The sequence below is a fragment of the Diceros bicornis genome, chromosome 5 (assembly GCF_020826845.1).
Source record: "Diceros bicornis minor isolate mBicDic1 chromosome 5, mDicBic1.mat.cur, whole genome shotgun sequence".
Lineage (NCBI taxonomy): Eukaryota > Metazoa > Chordata > Mammalia > Perissodactyla > Rhinocerotidae > Diceros > Diceros bicornis.
This window is the reverse complement of record NC_080744.1, coordinates 12,897,718-12,917,865: the sequence shown is the minus strand read 5'-3', so window position 1 is coordinate 12,917,865 and position 20,148 is coordinate 12,897,718. Positions and strand designations below refer to the sequence as shown.

Sequence of the window (20,148 nt, the reverse complement as noted above, 5' to 3'; positions counted from 1 at the left end):
TCCCAGGCTTTCCATGTGTGCGCATCGGGGGACATTTAAGGGCTGTTTAAGTTTCTAGCTGTATCAAAAAGAAACTGGAATACATGAGTTCAAAGAAAGAGAAAAACTGTCTACAGTCTGCAAGCATTTGGTTATGGTAGCTGGAGTGGCCAAATGCTTTTCTGTTTCAAATCTCAAGAGAGTTGAAAGAGCTGCAGTCTCTCACATGGTACCAGTGCTCGACGCAGGAACAGCCAGCTGGCCCTCTGGAGACCATACTTTATTATCTCCTGCTAGGAGATAATCCTCTCTTTACCAAGATGTTTTGAAAGTTAAGAGTGACATGAAGGGAAGACAGTGAGGAATTTAAAAAGAAAAAAAAAACTTAGGGGCCTGCTCAGCGGTGTAGTGGTTAAGTTCAGACACTTCACTTTGGCGGCCTGGGGTACCCGGGGTCAGATCCTGGGTTCGGACCTACACACCACTCCTCAAGCCATGCTGTGGCGGCCTCCCTCATACAAAATAGAGGAAGATTGGCACAGATGTTAGCTCAGGCATGATCTTCCTCACCAAAAATAAAAAATAAAAATCTTAGCTAATTTTAGGACTCATGCTACCACTTTTTCCAAACAAGGCCACTTCCCAGGCACCTTGTATAGGCAGGAGGCTGGACAAGAGATTTCTTAATAGGACCCTTCCTAGAAAAGGCGCATGTATGGTTTTTAAAATAACAGATACTTCTTCTTGGACACTCTATTTGGCGAGTGAATATTCTGAAGTGAACCCTTACAAGTAAAGTAATTAAAGAGCTGAAGCTCAGAATGCTGCCTCTTTGATCGAGTTTTGAGGTACTTCTCAGCAGTAAACTGGGGGATTTTCCTAGAGGCTGGAAGGTACAGTGCTAATTGGGAGGCCGAGGCAGATTTTGTTTCATTTTGCAGATCTGGAGGGAGAAATTAGTGCATTTGCTCTCTCTGGGGCTCTCGTAGCACATGTATTTGTAGAACCCATTTGATCAATATAATTTAACTTGTTTTGTGAAAAGCAGCAAAGTCATCAACAAGGAGTAAGTGGAGTCGGAAAATGTTTAAATTGCCAAGTAATTCTCACGTCATAGTTGAGATGTGTCATTGTAAGATCACTATTCTCCCCGACTATAAAATTCTCCCCTATATTTACTACAGCCTGAGCAAAAGCTGGAAAAGTGACCTGTTAGGAAATAATTTTAGGCATATTGACTTTTGCATAAATAGATCTGTGCAGTATGTATGTAAACATACGCATGTTTTTGCTTTAAAAGAGCCTTTGACAAATGTACTCTTTATTTTATATTCTTGACCATATCTCATATGGGCCTTTCCACACATATCATTATTATCATAAATTCATCACTGGGAGCTATAAAATAGCCAAATTGTGAGTTATTAGGAAGATGGCTTTCAACAAGTAGCCGAACATTGAATAACTCGAATTCATATTTTAGTAGCTGGGCTTGGGGAATCAAAAGGGTTTTTGTTTCCAGATTTGCTTTATGAAATAACACACACACTTAAGTATAATAAATACTCTCACTTACCAACGCTGGTGACAGTGACACATATCCTAGCAATTTCTTGTACTGCTCAAAGGTGAAAAACTGTGAAACAAAACCAAACCCAGAGATTTATAACAATTTCCTGCAACAAACCCTTTAATTAACTCAAATTTCTTTAGTAAATCATTATATTAACCAGCATTTTAAAAAAATGATAAACCATCGAACACAGTTTTCAATCCCGTCTTGGTAGTTGCTATTGGATCTTACTTGAACATTCACGTTTTCCAATGCAGCTATAATAACCGACAGAAGAGCTGATGGGATCCTTTATAGCAATAAATGAACCATATAGCTTCCATTTACCATGACCATTTTCAGTTTCCCCAGACATCAATAGACTTCTTTTTTATGGCAGTGATTCAAAATTATAGGCATAGAGACCTGAAATCTTTGGTCTCCTATGTTTTCTCTATGAACTGCTTTCCCAGTGAATGCCCAATTTTCTAACCCGCTTGTAAAAGACATCCATTTCTCAGCTTTAACTTGCATTTATATTGCTGTGTATCTTCACTGTTCCATGGAATTTCTAAACACTTAATGATGATGAAGATGCCATGATAAACTAGGGAAGGACCCAACGAGGCCACCTAGTCCATCCTTCCCTTAAAGCAAGATGGTCGTCAACCTGAACGAAGCAGAGCTGCTTGTTCCTTCTTTTAAAATCTGATGATGATTGAAGATTTTGTTGGTTCCTTCAGTAGATGATGTTTAATATAATTTTTTCTGCAAATGAATTTCTATAGAGGAAAATCTAATCAATCACTTCATATAATATGCCCAAAATACATTTTTTCTCCTCTCTTTCTATATTCTACATTTTGGGCAACAACTCTGCTTGAACATGATGATTTGCTCCTGGGTATTCTGTTGGTAGCTGCCAACATCACTGATGAGGCACACTCTTAGGTCCTGCTAGGGTCTGATTCTCAAGACTCCAGAAATGGCATGGGTATTATATGGTCTCAAATGTCTTCTACTTTATTAGTTTATAAAGTAAAATGGGGCAAGAAAAAAATGTAGATTTAGGGGCCAAAAAATACTCTGTTGTTAGAAAGAGGTAGTTCCATGTGCACGTGGGTCTAATGAGTCTTTGGGCAGCCCAAGAGTCATTACATCACCAGACAGACTTTGATTCTTTTAAAGACCCAGGAACTACTTTTGTGCCATGGTCCTTTAGATCAACTATGCATGTAGACTTTTCTAGACTTTCATTCACTCACTCATTCAACAAATATTTATTGAATGCCTGCTCTGTTCTAGGCACTGAGGATGCCGCAGTAAACAAAGAGAAGCCCCTGCCTTCTTGGTCTAACATCCTAGTGGGTGGTATAACCCTGAAGCTATCCTCGTGTTAAAATAATACTCCCTGGAGCCACCACTGTTTTTAGAAGAGAGATGCACTAGAAACCATTAACCATGGAAAGAAAAGTGTTATAGTCTTAGGCTTCAAAGATGTTATTTTTTCTTCTCTTTTATGGTCATCGTCATCACTATTCTTTGACAATCACCTTGCTGGGGTTTTGACAAAGCAGTCCTGTGACAGAATCCTGGCTACGCTACTTAGCTGTGAAAGCATGGGCAAGTCACTTGACCTTTCTAACCCTCAAGAACGCAAAAGTCACCTTCTAGAGTAGTCCTTAAATAAGAGAATTTACTAAGATTTCCTGACATGCCTGGCACATAGGAGACTTTTAGAAAATCTTAGTTTCCATTCCTTTTCTTCACTTTGGCTACTAAAGGAACCGTAGATGCCTTAGTTATTTGTATCCCTTATGACAGCCTGCTGTGGTCCAGGAAACATGCTAAGGCCTTTGCATGTGCTACTACATTTAATCCCTACAAGATCAGCTGGTAACAGGTTATAGTACAGCCGTGATTCCCATTTTATAGCTATACGTCCCGCAGCTAGTGAGTGGAAGGACTGAGAGTTCCCCGAGTCTAACTCCGAAATCTGGGTATGCTCTTTTTTTTTTTTTTTTTGTGAGGAAGATCAGCCCTGAGCTAACATCTGTGCTAATCCTCCTCTTTTTGCTGAGGAAGACCGGCTCTGAGCTAACATCTATTGCCAATCCTCCTCCTTTTTTTTTCCCCAGAGCCCCAGTAGATAGTTGTATGTCATAGCTGCACATCCTTCTAGTTGCTGTATGTGGGACGCGGCCTCAGCATGGCCAGAGAAGCGGTGCGTCGGTGCGCGCCCGGGATCTGAGCCCGGGCCGCCAGTAGCGGGGCACGCGCACTTAATGGCTAAGCCACGGGTCGGCCCCAGCCTGGGTATGCTCTTAACCGTGATCTGCGCTTACTCACGGCTGAGCCGTGACTGTTAGTGGTTTGGGAAGAGACTCTCTGCCCTAGAGTCTTCTTGCCCCTGATGTCTTCCTGCCTTCCCTGACCCTCGAAGCCCAGAGTCCCTCAAGGCAGAAGATTTCAAACTTTTTTGACCACAATCTACGTAAAAAATATTTACCCAACACACACATGCACGAATGCAGTGCGCACTTGTACTTATAACTGAAACTAAACATTGCTATAAAAAAAAATCTACCCCCTTACTATGTGTAATGCACACTGTTTCTATTCTATTTCATGAAAAAAATTCTGGTCATGACCATTACATCCAGTGACCCGCTAAACAGATTTCATGACTCACTGATCATGACCTACATTTTGGAAACCCTGCTCCACGTTGGGTTCACGGAAGCTCTGGGAGATGATGGACCTCATGAAAGGCCTCACTACCTTGTTCCCTTCTGGTGTGAAGATGCATTTTTTTCTTTCTTTCTGACTTTCTGTCATTACAAGGGATCAAGGACGAAACTGGGATCTCAAGGGAGAGCTCTGAGGAAATGGACTCAGCCTGTCATTCTAGCAATTCTGACAGGGAATTCCAAGTCTACACCTTGGGGAAATTCTCTGCTCTTCATTTCCCCATCTCTAAAATTGTTAAGGAAACAAACTACTACTAGCTGACTGGTACTCAGCAGCAGTCTTGCTGCAAGCTTTTGGTGAACAGCTAGGATGAAATGATTCAGATTCTTGGGAACAAAGAAGCTCTATAGGTCACAGTGATGAATGGCTTATGTACTACTAAATTCAAAGTAATGAACCATATATTACCACATATTCTAATAAGAAAATAGTGCTTGAAACTAAAAAAAAAATCTTGTTTTAATTTCTACCTTTGCAGCCCAAATCTAACTTATTGAATGTAAAATAAAACACTATCTCAAGAAAGAAAAAGCTAAAATCTTTTAAAATGAATTTGCAACAATAGTAAAATAATGGACATGTCATCATTATAGTTTGAAACCAATATTTACTAAAAATATTAATTCATTCATTCAACATATATTTATTGCATATCTCTCATGTTCAAAGCTTAGAAGACATTATACCAGAACCATATTCTTAAGAGCTAGTACATTAGGTGTTATTTTAATTCCCCTGGATACAAACTGGCCAGCCCTGGTGGTCTAGTGTTTAGGATTCAGTGCTCTTACCTCGTCGGCCTGTGTTTGTTTCCCAGTCAGGGACCCACACCACCCGTCTGTTGGCTGTCATACTGTGAAGCTGTGTGTTGCTGTGGTGCTGAAAGCTCTGCCACCAGTATTTCAAATACCAGCAGGGTCACCCATGGTGGACAGGTTTCAGCGGAGCTTCCAGACTAGAGAGACTAGGAAGAAGGACATGGCCACCCACTTCCGAAAAAATTGGCCATGAAAACCTTGTGAATAGCAGCGGAGCATTGTCTGATAGAGCACCAGAAGGTGCGAGGATGGCGTGAAAAGACCAGGCAGGGCTCCGCTCTGCTGTACACAGGGTCGCTAGGAGTCAGAATCGATTTGACGGCACTAACAACAAACACAACACTCCTCCTTTATGGCGGAGAAATACTTTATGGTATTTCTTACTAATTTCTCATCCACAACATTAACTAATGCATAGAGGTGATACAAGTACCCTATCATATAAGATATGAGGTCACACTCGAGAGGTGAAATTAGGAGGGTCAATCTGTAATAAAGTTACCTCCCCAAAGTCACGCAAATGTGTTACCAAAGAGTTTTGAAAACATTCATATTCATGCAGTTTTGGGAACCTTGAATATAAAATCTAGAATCCAAATTAATTATGCAATGTAGAACCTATATACTAGAATCTAGAAATTGGCAGTCTCACCCAGGGAGAGAGGCTGTCTCTGGAGGACAGGCCATGTAGCCCCTGGAGAAGGGTCAGTTGAGGCTGGGCAGGGTGGCCAGGACAGTGGGCCTGGGTACCCAGCCTCCAGACTGCACTTTTCCCTTTGTTTTCATCCACGCTCACTAAGCAACCTGATGACTAGCCTGACCTCCCGGATCCTCTGCTCTGGGATGCAGTTAAATTACATGGAAAAGGTTTGATCCATTTGGCTCTTGCTTTTAACAAGTGGGACCTGAACAGTGCTCAGACCAGGGCTGGTTATTCCCCACTCCAGAGGGGAATTCCCCACTCCCTTATGAGTGCTCCTTTCAAGGCCCTGTGAATTTTGAGGCCTTCCAGTTTGGCTGGGAGAACAGGCGCTCCTCCCAGCCCTGTGTGACTGCCTGCCGAGCTCTGTTCCCTCTGATCCTTTGGAAGGCTCTGTCCCAGGCCTTGCTAGTTTCTTCCCATGTGTGCAACGGTCCGTTCTCAGTTGAAGACTTGAGGCGACCCTCTGCAGATCTCAGGAGCTCTCTCTGTGGCTCTCCCCTCTCTGGTACTCTGTCCTGTGAACTCTAGCTGCCTTGCCCTCCCCAGTCTCTCAGTTCCTTCTCAGCCCAGGGAGTGCACTGGGCTCTGCCTGGAATTCCCCTGCCTGCTGCTGGGTCTGGAAAGCCTCTCCAGGCAGTACACTGGGGCAACCCACCCGACCCATCTCATTTGTTTCCTGTCTCTCAGGTAGTACACTCCTTCCTTGTCTGATGTCCAGGGTCTTGAAAACTGAGGTTTCAGATATTTTGCTCATTTTTTGTTATTGATGTTTCAGGCAGCAGAGTAAATCTGGTCCCTATTACTCTAGCTTGGCTGGAAATGGAAGTCTTGGCCTTCCAAAAACTCTGAATAGTAGATGTGGGAGTTTGGGGGAACAGGGCAGGAATGTCTTCTGCTATAAATTAAATTAATAAATTTTCTGGGTTTTTTTGTTTTTTGTTTTTTTTTTGTGGGGAAGATCTGCCCTGAGCTAACATCCATGCCAATCCTCCTCTTTTTTTGCTGAGGAGGGCTGATGGGCTAACATCTGTGCCCATCTTCCTCCACTTTATATGGGATGCCGCCACAGCATGGCCTGACAAGCGGTGCCTCGGTGCACACCCGGGATCTGAACCCCGGGCCGCCAGCAGCAGAGCGCGTGCACTTAACCGCTACACCATGGGGCTGGCCCCAAATTTTCTGTTTTTCTCTCTCTATATTTCCTTTATGCATCTGATATTGATTGACCATCTACTGTGTGCAGACACTCTGATAGGTGCAGACACAGTGGTGAACAAACAGCCGTTAACGATTTATAATCGCTCGTGAGTCTGGTGAGTCATTGAGAGTCTGACCATGGGAAAACAGTGTTTCTGGACCTGTGAAGCTCAAGACTAGACCCTAACCTAAAACGTGGTACCTCCTATCCCGATGGACCAGTTGGTTTCTTTCTGAGGTCTTCATTTCCTTTTGCTAACTGCGATACTAATTCTGTCTTCATTTGTGAAAGGGGAAGTTTCATTTATTTAGCATCAGTGAGCCATTATTTTAATAATGAATCTCATTTCAAAGAAAGAAGTACAGAAAAAACTTAATATTGTCTGTTTCTGATTATAGTAACTGAAGTGTCAGTACCAAGGAAGATATATATATACACACACGTATAATATATAATAATATATATAAAATATTCACAGACCATATACGTGTATATATACGTGTGTGTGCGTGTATGTGTGTACATATATATGGTTTCTGAATATTTTTTCAGAAGTAAACTTTGATGACATACAATGAAGCAGTTTACGATGTATGAAATCGTTAAAATCAGATCGCTTTCCTCGCAAATCCTAAGATAAAGATCTATAAAATGAATGTTTTCACAAATTGTGTTGAAAAACTAGTGCTATCCATCTGGCAAAGATACACTTAACTCAAGTTATACTTAAAAAGCCAAAGCACTTACCATATGTCTCAATAATTTTAAGGTAAAATCTACTTGAAACAAGATGTCTGGGACACATGCACCATAACCAATTGCCCAAAAGTTCATCTGTTAACCATGGTTCTGGCAGGGAGCCTTGCTTTCTGTAAGTAGAGACTAACTCAGTTTTGTAAAGCTCAGCTTTTTTTTCTTCCAAAAAAGACTGTTCAACTTTGATAAACCTTAATGCTCTTAAATTGTAAACTGTCTCCGATGTATAGTATTAAGGAAAAAAAATCCAGGGAAAACTTTAATTCTAATTTACTTTCTTTATACATGTAAAACACTGAACAAATGAATATATTATTCTATGGAGACAAAGTGACTTTCCTTTTGAACAGGAACTCTGCTCTGTTTGTTTACTTGGGCAATCTTTTATCAAGTGAAGCCATTTCATAATTCAATTCAGCCCTCTTGTGTACTTTGAGGAACTTTTTCCAGATTCTCTATTGTGATTCAGATCCTTATAATGAAATTTGGATTGAAGTAATAACATAAAATCACAAAAACTATGGCAACAAAGAGGGTGAATTTATAAAGTGTGTTTTAAAGCTTTGTTTTCTGAATTGTAGGCCTGAATTAAATCCTATTAAATTACTATGCTGACATAATGTAAAAGTTTGGTGTCCGCGTATATATGTTGGTTATTTTATCATAGATTTTAACCTAGTCACCCTCTTAACTTACTGAGTAAAAGTATCTAAGCTGCCCTTTCCTATCATTCAGGAATATTGGGAATATAAATTGAGTAATGCATGTGCAAAAGCCTTTACGTCATGAGTTGGAAAGGAAGTCTTTTGGTCTAAGTTTTTGTTACCCTCATTACGGAAAGACAAAGCCACATTTGGTGATGGCAGTGGTGTGGGGGAGGGGACAGTGCCAGTCAGAGTCACTGTGATCAGAACTTTCCTTTGAGAGAACATACAAAAGAGTGATCAGATTCAGTTGTTTCTCCCCTGGAGGTCCTGCCAGATCTCTGTGCTCCTATCCGGATACTGAACCAGCAAGCAGAACATAAACCTCCACAGTTATGTGGTTAAAGAATGGAAATCAGCATAGTGGAAGTAATAATTTTGTGAAAACCAGAATAGAGAATTGCAACAGAGGAGACTGGGGTGGGGGGGGGTGGGGGTGGGAATGAAGTTAGCATGCAAAATAAATGTGTTACATGAGAATCACATACAAAGAAATATAGTGTATTAGTTTGCTCTGTTCATAAAATGGGAAAAATTTAGGGAAAAAAGGTTTTTCTACCTCTCCTCTCTCCTTTCTTCTCTCTCTCTCTTTCTTTAATAATTATTGCTCCAAAGGAAAATTTAAAAATTGTCTTGAGAAAAAGTCCAAGCTATTTTGTGGCTGCTGTGGTTTGATTACATGAATTTCATTCACCACTGTACTTTTTGTATAATTTCCCCATTAGAAGGGAGTGACTTTATCTGAAAAAAAAAACCCATAAACCAATATTTGAGAGATTGACCAAGTCTAAATACAATAAAAATTATGCTATAATTTCTGCATTAAAAATTTCAGTGTCGTATGTTTAATGCACATGAATGGCCCGTAGTTCGTTGTCGGACGTTTTAACACTGAAGCGATTACTGTACTCTAGTTTTACTTGGTGGGAAGGAATACAATGCTTACCTTCACTGCTCTTTTTGGTGTTTCAGCCAAGATGGGTGGCAGAATTCCCTTATAAAAACCAAACAACCTATTGGAGACATAAAAGATTGTATGTAAGAAAGAGAATTAAGAAACAGGTAATTCATCCTTTCTTTATGGATAACGCAATTAATCTTAAAGTATTCCCAATTATTCAACGCAGCACACCAATCATGACATCTTCCTTTGTTTTAACTCTAAAGTGGAGAGATTATGAATTCTATGTCTATTAGCACTATGATATTCAGAAGAAGAATAAATGATACTGAGAGTGGAATCCCTTAGGAAAGTTGCTAAACACAACCGTGTATCTTAAAGATGAAGTTTCTCCTCCCCACTCCAAGAACTCTTGAATCTATTTTCTCAGTTGTGTGGTGGGTGGCCTCATGCTCTCTACAGTCTTGCATTTCCTCCCTTGTGGTAACCACATGAGCATAGGGTTTTACCTGAGCCCACTTAGACTCAAGCTATCTGAGGCTAACAAGGTGACGAAATCCTCCATTTTAGCTCTACTAACACAAAGAAACTAACAAGCTCTTTGGCTATGGAACTAGGGTGCCCAGCGCTGTCCTGAATTAGTCACAATTTTTTAACGTCCTTGATGGAGATGGAAGAAGGCCAGGGACACACGTTGCTGACAGAAGAAATGTCAAACTCCCTTGCTGATATGCAATCTCCCAGGGCCTGGGACAGCTATTGTTGCCAATGTTGAGCGACTTGTCACATATGCAGACATTTTTAGAAAAACAAAAACCAAGAAAAAAACCAAGAATGAGTGCCATATGCTTATGATAAGATTTATAAAAAGTCTTATTTTTATTATACCACTTATTTCATATTAAAGTTTCAAAATTTTAAATTTGTCTGCCCTGGAATATGTATATATATGTCATACCTTCATTTTAAACCTGAAAATACATTAATAAAAGAGAATATACTGCATTATTTTCTGAGATAATCAGTTTTCCTGATGAACCCGTAAGTGACCTCAGATAAAGGCAGGACACAACGTGTCCCTATTTTAGGGTGTTCATTTAACACAGGGCTGGAGCTTCTCTGATTGACACCTCCAGCTTCACTCCAATTCCCTTAAATTGGGTTCTGCTTCTAGCTGTGCTTCCAGAACAAGAAAGTTAAGAGTTTATTCAGACTAGCCCACTGTGCCACCCACTCCAACATGGTGACCTCTTGTTCTTCCTCCCTTCACTGGCTTACACAGCACCCTTCAGTGAGGGGCACAAAGGGCTTGTCTTACAGCTTCTAAATTGTTAGCTCCTTGAGGGCTAGGTGTGCATTAGAGTGCTTACCCCAGAGTCTTTGTGTGTCTGTGTGTGTATGTAAGCAGGACACAAATATTTGTGAAGCATATAGATTTCATGAAGAGGAAGAAAAGAATCAAATGATCCCCTGATATGGGCTTACTCTGCCCACTATTTTTGACTTAATGGAAATAGAAGCTCTATATTTATAATGAAAGGTTCTGTTAATATAATTCTGTTATATAATTTATATAATTATATAATTAATATAATTTATATTCATTCTGTTCTTTCTGTGCTGATTTTTCCACATCTAGAAGATTATGCCTGGTTATGGACAGAAAATTAACAAGAACATTTAAGTAAGTAAAGCTTCTAGAACAGAGTGTCCTGGTTAATCGAGGTACTTGAAATCCCATACAACAGAGAACAGTTGTAGGAAGAACAGTTGCTCAGCCTGGAGAAGAAAGATCCTAGGGAGAAACAAGATAAAGATAACACGATGGATCTCTTGAAAGGTGAGCATGTAGGAAAGAGAGTAGACTTTTTTGTTAGTTTCCAGGTGGTAGAACTAGGACCACCAGGTAGAAACAACAAGGAAAGACACATTTTTGGCCCAGTAGGAGCTTAATATAAGGAAGTACTCCTAACAGTCAGAACTATCTGGAGATAGAATGGGCTCTCCTGAAAAGTGGTGGGTTCCCCTTTATGGTATGTGGTCAAGCAATCTGAATGCCACTTGTCATGGATACCAGAGATGGGATGTACACAGCAATGGATAGACTTGATGACCTTCAAGGTTGGTCTACTCCAATCCTCAGATTTTGTTATTCTAAGGAAAAGGACAAGAGGATATGGGAAAGTGCTTTTCTGAAGAGACAAATTTTGCCTTACTTCAAACTTTAGCCTGAAGTAGAGACTGCTTCTCTGGAGGACAGAAGTCTTATAAGTAACACAAAAGGTCTTCATTTTAAAAATGATGGGAGAAAATACTAAAAAGAGGTGTTACTAAATACTATAAAGAGAGGCAGCTGGCAGAACCATAGATTTAATCTGAAAAGAGCTAGGAGGTCCAGAGCCCCCCGCTTCACGTTGGCGATTCCTCTTGGATGAGTCCTCCTTCCCTTTTCTCTGCAATCATCTTCCCACCACTGCCTCCAGCCATCCCACCATCCCACCATCCTCAACTTTCTAACAGTGAATGAACAGCTTTAGTGGGAAATTCTCAAGGACCATAGGCAGCTTTGCTGGCAAATGGGAAGCTGGAACTATCTACTTCCTTGTGTTGTTTTCACAGTATATCCACGCAATAGTAGACATCTATGGAATAGTCAGGCTGGCACCTCTTCTGTTGAGAACTGCCCCACCCAATTTTTTTTAAACCACTGGAACCAACATATTAGTACAATATCATACTGCTTGTAGGCAGTGGCTGATTGGGCACCTCACCAAATGGATCCAAACAATATTCTGTCTCTTTGTCCCAGTTAATTTAATCTAAGCTAAACCTAGCAGAGTTTTTCTCCAGGATTTTGGAATTGGAACTGAAAGGTCAGTCTCGCTCTGTGTGGTTGAATCTCTAAGATATAAAGCTAGAATATCAACAGCAGTCATATTTTCTGTCATTTGAAGAAAGTCAATCTGCAGTGATAAAAAAGAAGGCAGCGGGCCGGCCCTGTGGCTTAGCAGTTAAGTGCGTGCGCTCCGCTACTGGCAGCCCAGGTTCGGATCCCGGTCAGCACTGACGCACCGCTTCTCTGGCCATGCTGAGGCTGCGTCCCACATACAGCAACTAGAAGGACGTGCAGCTATGACATACAACTATCTACTGGGGCTTTGGGGAAAAAAAAGGAGGGGGATTGGCAATAGATGTTAGCTCAGAGCCAGTCTTCCTCAGCAAAAAGAGGAGGATTAGCATGGATGTTAGCTCAGGGCTGATCTTCCTCACAAAAAAAAAAAAAAAACAAGGCAGCTACCATTCAGGGAAACACAGAAGCAAGATAGAGAAGTTCTGCCCCTGTGAAGGTGATCCTGCTGCTAGGATTTCTTTAAGCCTAGTTACATCTCAATCCTTCTTGAATATTAGCATTTCCCGTTGCTTTTGATTCTTTGAGATATCCAGTAACATCTATAATTAATTCCTTTTTTTACTTGAATAAGTTTGAGTTGGCTTTATTACTTCCAACCCAAAGTCCTGGATCCAGAAAGTAAGCCTCATGGTCCCGACAGCCAAAGCGGCTGCTGCAGTCCCTCCATGCCACGCCCTCTCACACGACAGTTAAGATGGACACTGGGGCCAATCAGAAGAATCACACTCAAAATTTGAGCAAGAGAATATGGGCAAGGGCTCAAGCCTAGGAGCTATTTTTCAGACTGATTAGATAATTACTGCAAGTTTTCCTAATGTAAAGTATGATATACAGATTCTAAAACACAAAAAAGAATTGTACTATTTTAAGGAGATACATTTTTTTCTGCTAAAAAACTGATGTCTTTACCCACATGCACTGTGTATTCTGCCAAATTTTTCCGCCTTCATGTAGTTTTGGCTTGAAATACAGAGCATGTAGCTTCCCAGGATAATAACCAGGGAAGTTAAGAGATCTCTGAAATCTATATCAACATGCTTTACCTTGAGTACTTCTCAAGAAGCAGACTAACACATTCCATCTACTGTCTGGATAAATGGAAAGTGAGATTCTAATGTTGATGTAGCATTAATGGCAGTTCTTTTCCCTGAAAAGACAGTAAAGCCACCACCCTGATTTTAAGTTTGACCCACATCAAGCCAATTGGAGAGGCACAAGAACCAATGCAAGACCTCCCATGAAATTAGTAATGTGTATGTGAACTATAGGGCAGCCTTCATATTTCGTTTCTCAAAGTTGTTACTTCTAAAAGTTGTGAGTTTGATTTTAACTATCCCGTGTAGGAAAACGTTAACTTGGATGTTTATGGATTTTTGTTGATATGGTTATAAGTAAAAATAGTCAAAATTTGTTGAATGCTTACTATGTAGTAGCCACATAAGAATAAATATAGGTAGGCATATGAACATATTTTAATCTCATTCAACTCTCTCAACAATCTTTTGAAGTAGGTAGGATAATTGTCTTCATTTTGCAGGTAAGGCTTACTATCACATCACTGCCAAATAAGGTACTCAGACCAACCTCCCCGGTCCTCACAGTTCACATCCTTGACCACTGGGCTATACTGTATGGCAGTTTTTCTCAAAATAAAACTATTTTTATAAACACTTGTGAAAGTTAAGTTATTTCTGTTGCAAAAGTGTCTTGTCATTTCTTATTTTAGGAGGAAGCAGAAACAGCAATTAAAAACCAGGTTTCTATTCCCATTCCCATTAGTTGTTTTCAGGTAACGTGAAACACTACCTGTGTAACTGACAGATCTGGGCCGAGATGAATGAGATCATTTTTTGTGAAAGCTTTTGGGTTGTTGACTAAATATTTTCTAGTTGGGTCAGAAGGAGAAAACAAAAGCAGGCCCTAGCATAAACTCCCCTCCTGCTCCCCCAGCATACTCTTTGCCCTTAAGAGACACATCAGGATAATTCTGTCAGGTGGGAGAAAGACAATGCTTATTTCGGTAATATGACAAAATACTGAAATACTAATACTAAACACTAAAATAAAAACTGTTATTATCTAGAATGTCAGTGGGGAGCTCTGTTGGTTGCTCACCCAACAGATGCCCTTGTTTCTTGGGGTGCAGGTATTCCCCATCCCCTGTGCTCAGGGAGGAAGGCCCTTCTCCAGTCCAGAGGGTGAAGCAGAATTCTTCAAGCCAATCATGGCCCCACTCCCTTGCTAGTGAATTCTATGATATGCATGGACATATGACCCAAACCTAGCCCATGAGACCAACGAGGGGGAGGGATGTACGCTGGAAGTTGTGGATTTCCAGCCTAAGGAAAAGAGGCACATGGGAAGAAAAGTGTCTCTTCTTTGCTAGATGTTGTCCCAGCAGCATGAGATGCCTGTGCAGTGCAGCCAAGTGAGATATCACTGCCCCCAAGCTGAGGATGGCCAGCAGAAATATGGAAAGGACCTGGACTTCGATGCCATTGTTGGGCTGCTGAATCAACCAGTTCTGCATCCTACCTCCAGATTCCTGGTTATGTGAAATTAAAAATAAATTTTAATATTTGAGCTGCTTTCAACTATGTTTTCTGTTAACCTACAGCTAAAAGCATTCTGATACAAAAAGCCTTTAACACTTCCATTTCTGAAAAACTCTTAAATTGTAATTCTTAAATCATAATCATGGTGAAGATAGTTGTTAAATGTTAAGCAAAGCATTTAGAAGGAGACTGTGAAAACCATTTAAAAAAATCATTTTAGATTATTTCTTTCAGGAGCCCATCACACATTAAAATCCTATCCCATTTGGATGATTACCTGTGAGAGGACCCCATATTGCAGACAGAACGTGGAGTAGCTCATAAACAAATACGAGGATGGGGCTCCAGGTTTCCAAAGCCATTAGATCATGATGGTTCATATACTAATGGGAGTTTTTGTTCAGGAACATAAGTAGGCACAGAGTACTACAACACTGGATCACATTTGTTTTTAATTGTATAATCAAAACAGGCCTTGTATTACTTATGTACATCTATAAAGTGAAGATCAAAACTGCACTGCACGTGTTCTTCTCAAAGACACAGCTCACACATTGCTTATTGGAAACACAGATTTGTGCCAAATCCCACAAAATAATTTTACCCCTTATTTCCCCCCACCATCATTTTTTAAGTGTGAACCTATTTAACATATTGGGTGGCTCCAAGGTCATAGATCAACCAATGAAAAGATGCTGATTGTATGAAGCAAGGAAATGTGGAATTTCCTGTGAGTTCCAGTTTGTGTTCCGTCTTGGTGGTTCATTTACAGCGAGTCAAACCCTGGAAGAAGCTATCCTGTTGTCTCTCATTAGTATGGTCCAATTTTAGGTTACCTTGCTTAAGGTCCAAACTTTAGACGCCCATAGAGACCAGACATATCCTTAATTCAACATCTTGTACCTGACAACATCTTTAGTCCATTTGGATGGCTGAAAAAAAGTTACTTGCTTTAAGTGAGCTACTGAAATCTGAAGAATTTGTGGTAAATAGTGGGTAGACAGGAGAGGGCTTACCATTCTCAAAATTTGACTCAGGTAAAGAAACCAAAGAGAAGTGGAAAAATCACATGTCCTGTCTGTCCCTCCTTTTTCCCCCTGAGTCACCTCCTTTTTAGTTTTGCTGTTATTTTTCTAACTTCTTATGTAGAAAATGTTTGTTTGGAAGCCATTTGTACTGTGGAGCTGGACTGCTCCTACAGGCAGGCTGGGAAATTTCTGAAGTTGCTAGGCTAGTAAGCAGGATTTGGGTGTCAGGAGCAACAACATGGAATCTTTTCTTTTCAGCCTCCAAGGAGAAAGGGAACCAGCGTAGCTGCTTCACAATTGACCTTTAGAGGGAGTCAAACCCTGCTGTCCATCAGGAAGGTTATCATAAAACTCGACTGAGAGATTCCTGAGAAATGAGTATAAGAAAACCGTAATCAATTATCTCTCCGTCTAGAGAGGAAACGATCAACGTACAAATCCGCTGCCTGTGGAAACCAAGGCTTTCCCTGGCTGTTGGAGATGAAGGGCTTTGGGGCCCAAACTGCTCAGATTCATATCTCGGTCCAGCAACCGTCACACTGAATGCCAGGATCGAGGTGCACATCATCTGAGCCTGAAAAGGCCAATTAAAGAAATGGTTTCCAAGCTGCAAAGCCATTTTCGAAGCCACCTGCAGCACGCTCACATGCAGCAATGAGAAGGATGCTTTCACCTGGGTCCCGCTTCTTGGCCACAAACCTGGCATTCAGCAAGCGTCCAGAGCAGCAATAATATTCGCCGGTGAAGCATGAAATAGGAGCCACAGGGAAAGTGACACCAGAGCCCCAGTTGGGGAAATTGGAAAGCGTTAACACGTCTGTGTACCTAACAGAGCACAATTACTACATTTGATTCTGTTTCCACAGTCAGGACCTAAATGAACATCACCATTCAGGTCTGTTCCGGGCAGTGATCCAAGCTCATCTTTGGTACAGTTGATTTCGAAGTCTTACCGTCAATCACATCTTCACGATTTGTTCTTTCAGGCTTCAGGCAACCTCCTGATTTCCATCGCTTGTTTGGAAGCCTTGAGTCATCTGTTCTGGCAACATGACCAACCCAAATCAGTCATTTTCTCCAAATTATATTGAAATAGGGATCTTGCTAGTTTGTTTTCTTCCTCCTTCTTTCTTTCACATAATTTTCCCTTTAAGGATCTCCTAATACAAAGCTGATTGAAGGCATACAATATCCTCTTTCTTTGCTGTTGTCAAATCCAAGTTTCTTACCCACATTCTGTAGCTCTGTAATTAAAACAATGAAGGCGGCACTCTGCTCTGGGTTCTGAGTGCACGGCTTCCACTGCTCCACGGTCGTGTATCCCAGGCAGAATCCTGGCCCTGACACTCCACCTTTAGGGCATTATTCAGACATCACTTACACTCCACAAGTCTCAGTGGTTCACAGAACCCAAATGAAAGAGTGGGGTTTCACGGCTCTGTTATTTGAATTACGTAGAATCTGCAATCTGAAGTTCTCAAAATTGCATGCATCTTGGGGACATTTTCATTTAGGCAAAGGAAAGAGGGAAAACTACGTATCCTTCAAAGGAGAGAAAAAACAGCTCAAAAAGGGTAAGTGACGCAGGTTCTTCTTTTAAAAGCAGCAACTGAATGTCAAGGAAGTGCCACATAGCGAAAGCTTTCGCTAACATTCTATCCTAAAACTAACAAAAATTTTCCCGGCTTCGAAGCATATCAGGTCTTCAGGCACAAACAATATTCTTATTATTTTTCATTATAGAGAATTAATTGAATTAAGTTTTTGCATATGGTCCTTGGATATATTTGTTACCCCAAACCATACTACTTTCATTATATGCCGCATGGAGGAATTCTTTCAAGTTTTCCTGAACACACGTTTTAACTGAACTTTCAGCATGATTTTACCGCAACAAACTTTGTTGACATGTCTAAAATAAACTACAACTTCGATTTTCTAAGATAGAGAAAAATTAGTTTAGCTGTCAGTATCATTTTAGGAGGTAGGTCCATGGCTCCATTCCCCGGAAAGTTGCCAGGGTGCTCGATGCACTACACATGTTGCACAGTTCAGCCCAAGGAAGGCATTAGCGTGATATAAGAACCAGAACCCTGACGGAAAACACTAAGGAAAGAAAAAGCGAAAAAGATATCTGAGAAGCAACTACAGTGGTAAATAATATGGGTAGAATGTGGTGTTAATTGCTTCACTAATCTTTAAGTGAAGAGACTTATTTAGAACTGACTATGCAAAAAGTGTATTAATTTTCAGTGAGAGCAGATTACTTTGCTTATAAAGATGAACACATTTCCATTAGGAAATAAGAATCATTTAAGGGCAGTCTTCACTCATGTGAATGGTAACTATGAAGAAAAGGACTAAAAAAAAAGAGACAACCAAAACAACTCTATTTCTTGGACTGGGACTGAAAGTCAGGAATGAGGACCTCATTGTGGAGTCAAAAAGTCCTTTGCTAGCCAGCTCTCTGCTTAACAAGTCCTGCTGAAGAAATTCCTTGCTCCTCTAGCCACCTCCACCCTCACCAATCCTCTTTTTCTTATCTTCTCTGTTTCTAATTTCTGTCCTTCCCACTCATGAACTATCATTTATTTATTCACTCACTCATTCATTCAACACACTTTGTTCCAAGCACTAGCCTAAACATGTTACTCTAGGATCGAATGTTGATACTGTTGATGCAGTAGTCCCATTGACTCCGGATCAACTAAGACTTTAATTTTCTCCAAGAAGCTTTCTCTGAGATGGTAGACAAAAACCTTGATTTTGCACCTGCTTGCAATAATAGACAAAGAGGCTGCCTTTCATATTACATTATGTGCTTAGTACATAGTAACACTCATATGTTATACTAAATATACTTATATTCAAATAAGAAATGTATACTCATGCATATACTTCTATACACATATAACACATGTATGTATATAGATCCATATACACAGATGTGACAAAGTACCTATATTAATAATCTGAATGACTTGTATATTTTTAATTGGATAAAGTATGTACTAGTCACATGATTACCATGTTATAATGTTAATCCAGGTTATAAATTGCTTGACAATGGCCACTTCTGTTCTTTATCACCGTCCTCTGGCATTTAGCATTAATTCGACACTACCTGTCAGAAAAGGCAATATGATGTAGTGGGCAGGAGTGTGAGCTCTGGAGCCACATTCCTCTTGTTTGATTTCTGGCTCAACCATGTGTTAGCTGTTTACCCAGCATGAAAAACCATTGGCACAAAAGGTGAGCAAATTAATTCCAAAGCATTCCTGCCAGAATAGCGATGTTTTTTATGCCAGGTCTCTCTACAAGTGTTTATGGAAATGAGTTAGTACATTGTCACAAGTGGCCTGATTTAATAGCTTGACCTAGCTGTAGAGCTATACATGACCACAGCTGGGGCAGAAAGCCTCAGAATTTAGAGATGTCCTTCATAAATGGAACCTTACCTAAGTGTGTGACCCAGTGCCTTGGGAATTCACACCCTGTTGTGGAATCCTCCTACAACCAATTCATACAAGTTTGAGGTCAGAGACGTTGCGCACTAAGGGTACTGAGCAGGCAACTCACAAAGTATAAGTCACATTTGGAAATGCATTAACTCTTTAAGGCCGCCAGTTATTCCAGTAGGCTCCAAAATTACCTTTTTGAGGTGCCCCCTAGTGGTACCAGAGTTAAATGCAACTCAACAATTGTCCCTGCCCTACCAAAGAACAAAGCCTTGGACCAGGGCATTTTGTAGGTTACAAATTGCAGCCTGATTTAGCAGACTTTCAATTCACTAAATTAGGCTCCAAAGGAATAGCAGAATAACAGCTTGGACTCCTAATGGAATTGAGACTATTGAGGGAAACTTTAGAAACAAAAATAGCAATCCTTGGGCTAAATGCTTTACCACTATTATCCCATTCAATTTTTACGTGAAATAGATTCTGCTCTTTCCATTTTATAGACAAGGACGCAGACACTCAGAGAAACGAAGCCACTTTCCTACTACTCAAATAGCTGGTAAGTGGTGGAGTTGGGATAAGAATGAAGTCTACTTGACCCCAAAACCTCCACTCTTGAACGCTGTGCTGGACTCCCATGGTCTCAGGGAGAGAGTCAGAGTCAAGTCATTCTACCTCCTGGCCCTAGAGCTCCTTCCATGACTGTGTCTCTCATGCTCAGGCCCCAGGCTCTGCTTGGTTTCTGGCAGGGGCTAAAACGCTTGTTTTTTGAATGGGCCAGGGTTTGTAGCCCTTTTTGTCCTCCACAGTCCCCTGTACCAGTTTTTTAAGTGC

General features: G+C 40.7%; 1 protein-coding gene across 1 annotated transcript in view; it reads right to left on the bottom strand.

The window, feature by feature from the left end:
* SLC25A21 (solute carrier family 25 member 21) overlaps positions 1–20,148 on the bottom strand; it is a 458,329-nt gene that overhangs the window by 43,534 nt on the left and 394,647 nt on the right. The window contains exons 4-5 of the mRNA XM_058540705.1: positions 9,408–9,474; positions 1,556–1,615 (exon numbers count right to left, since the gene is read on the bottom strand). Of these exons, the coding sequence (XP_058396688.1) occupies positions 1,556–1,615; positions 9,408–9,474 (127 nt within the window). The remainder of the gene's footprint in view (positions 1–1,555; positions 1,616–9,407; positions 9,475–20,148) is intronic.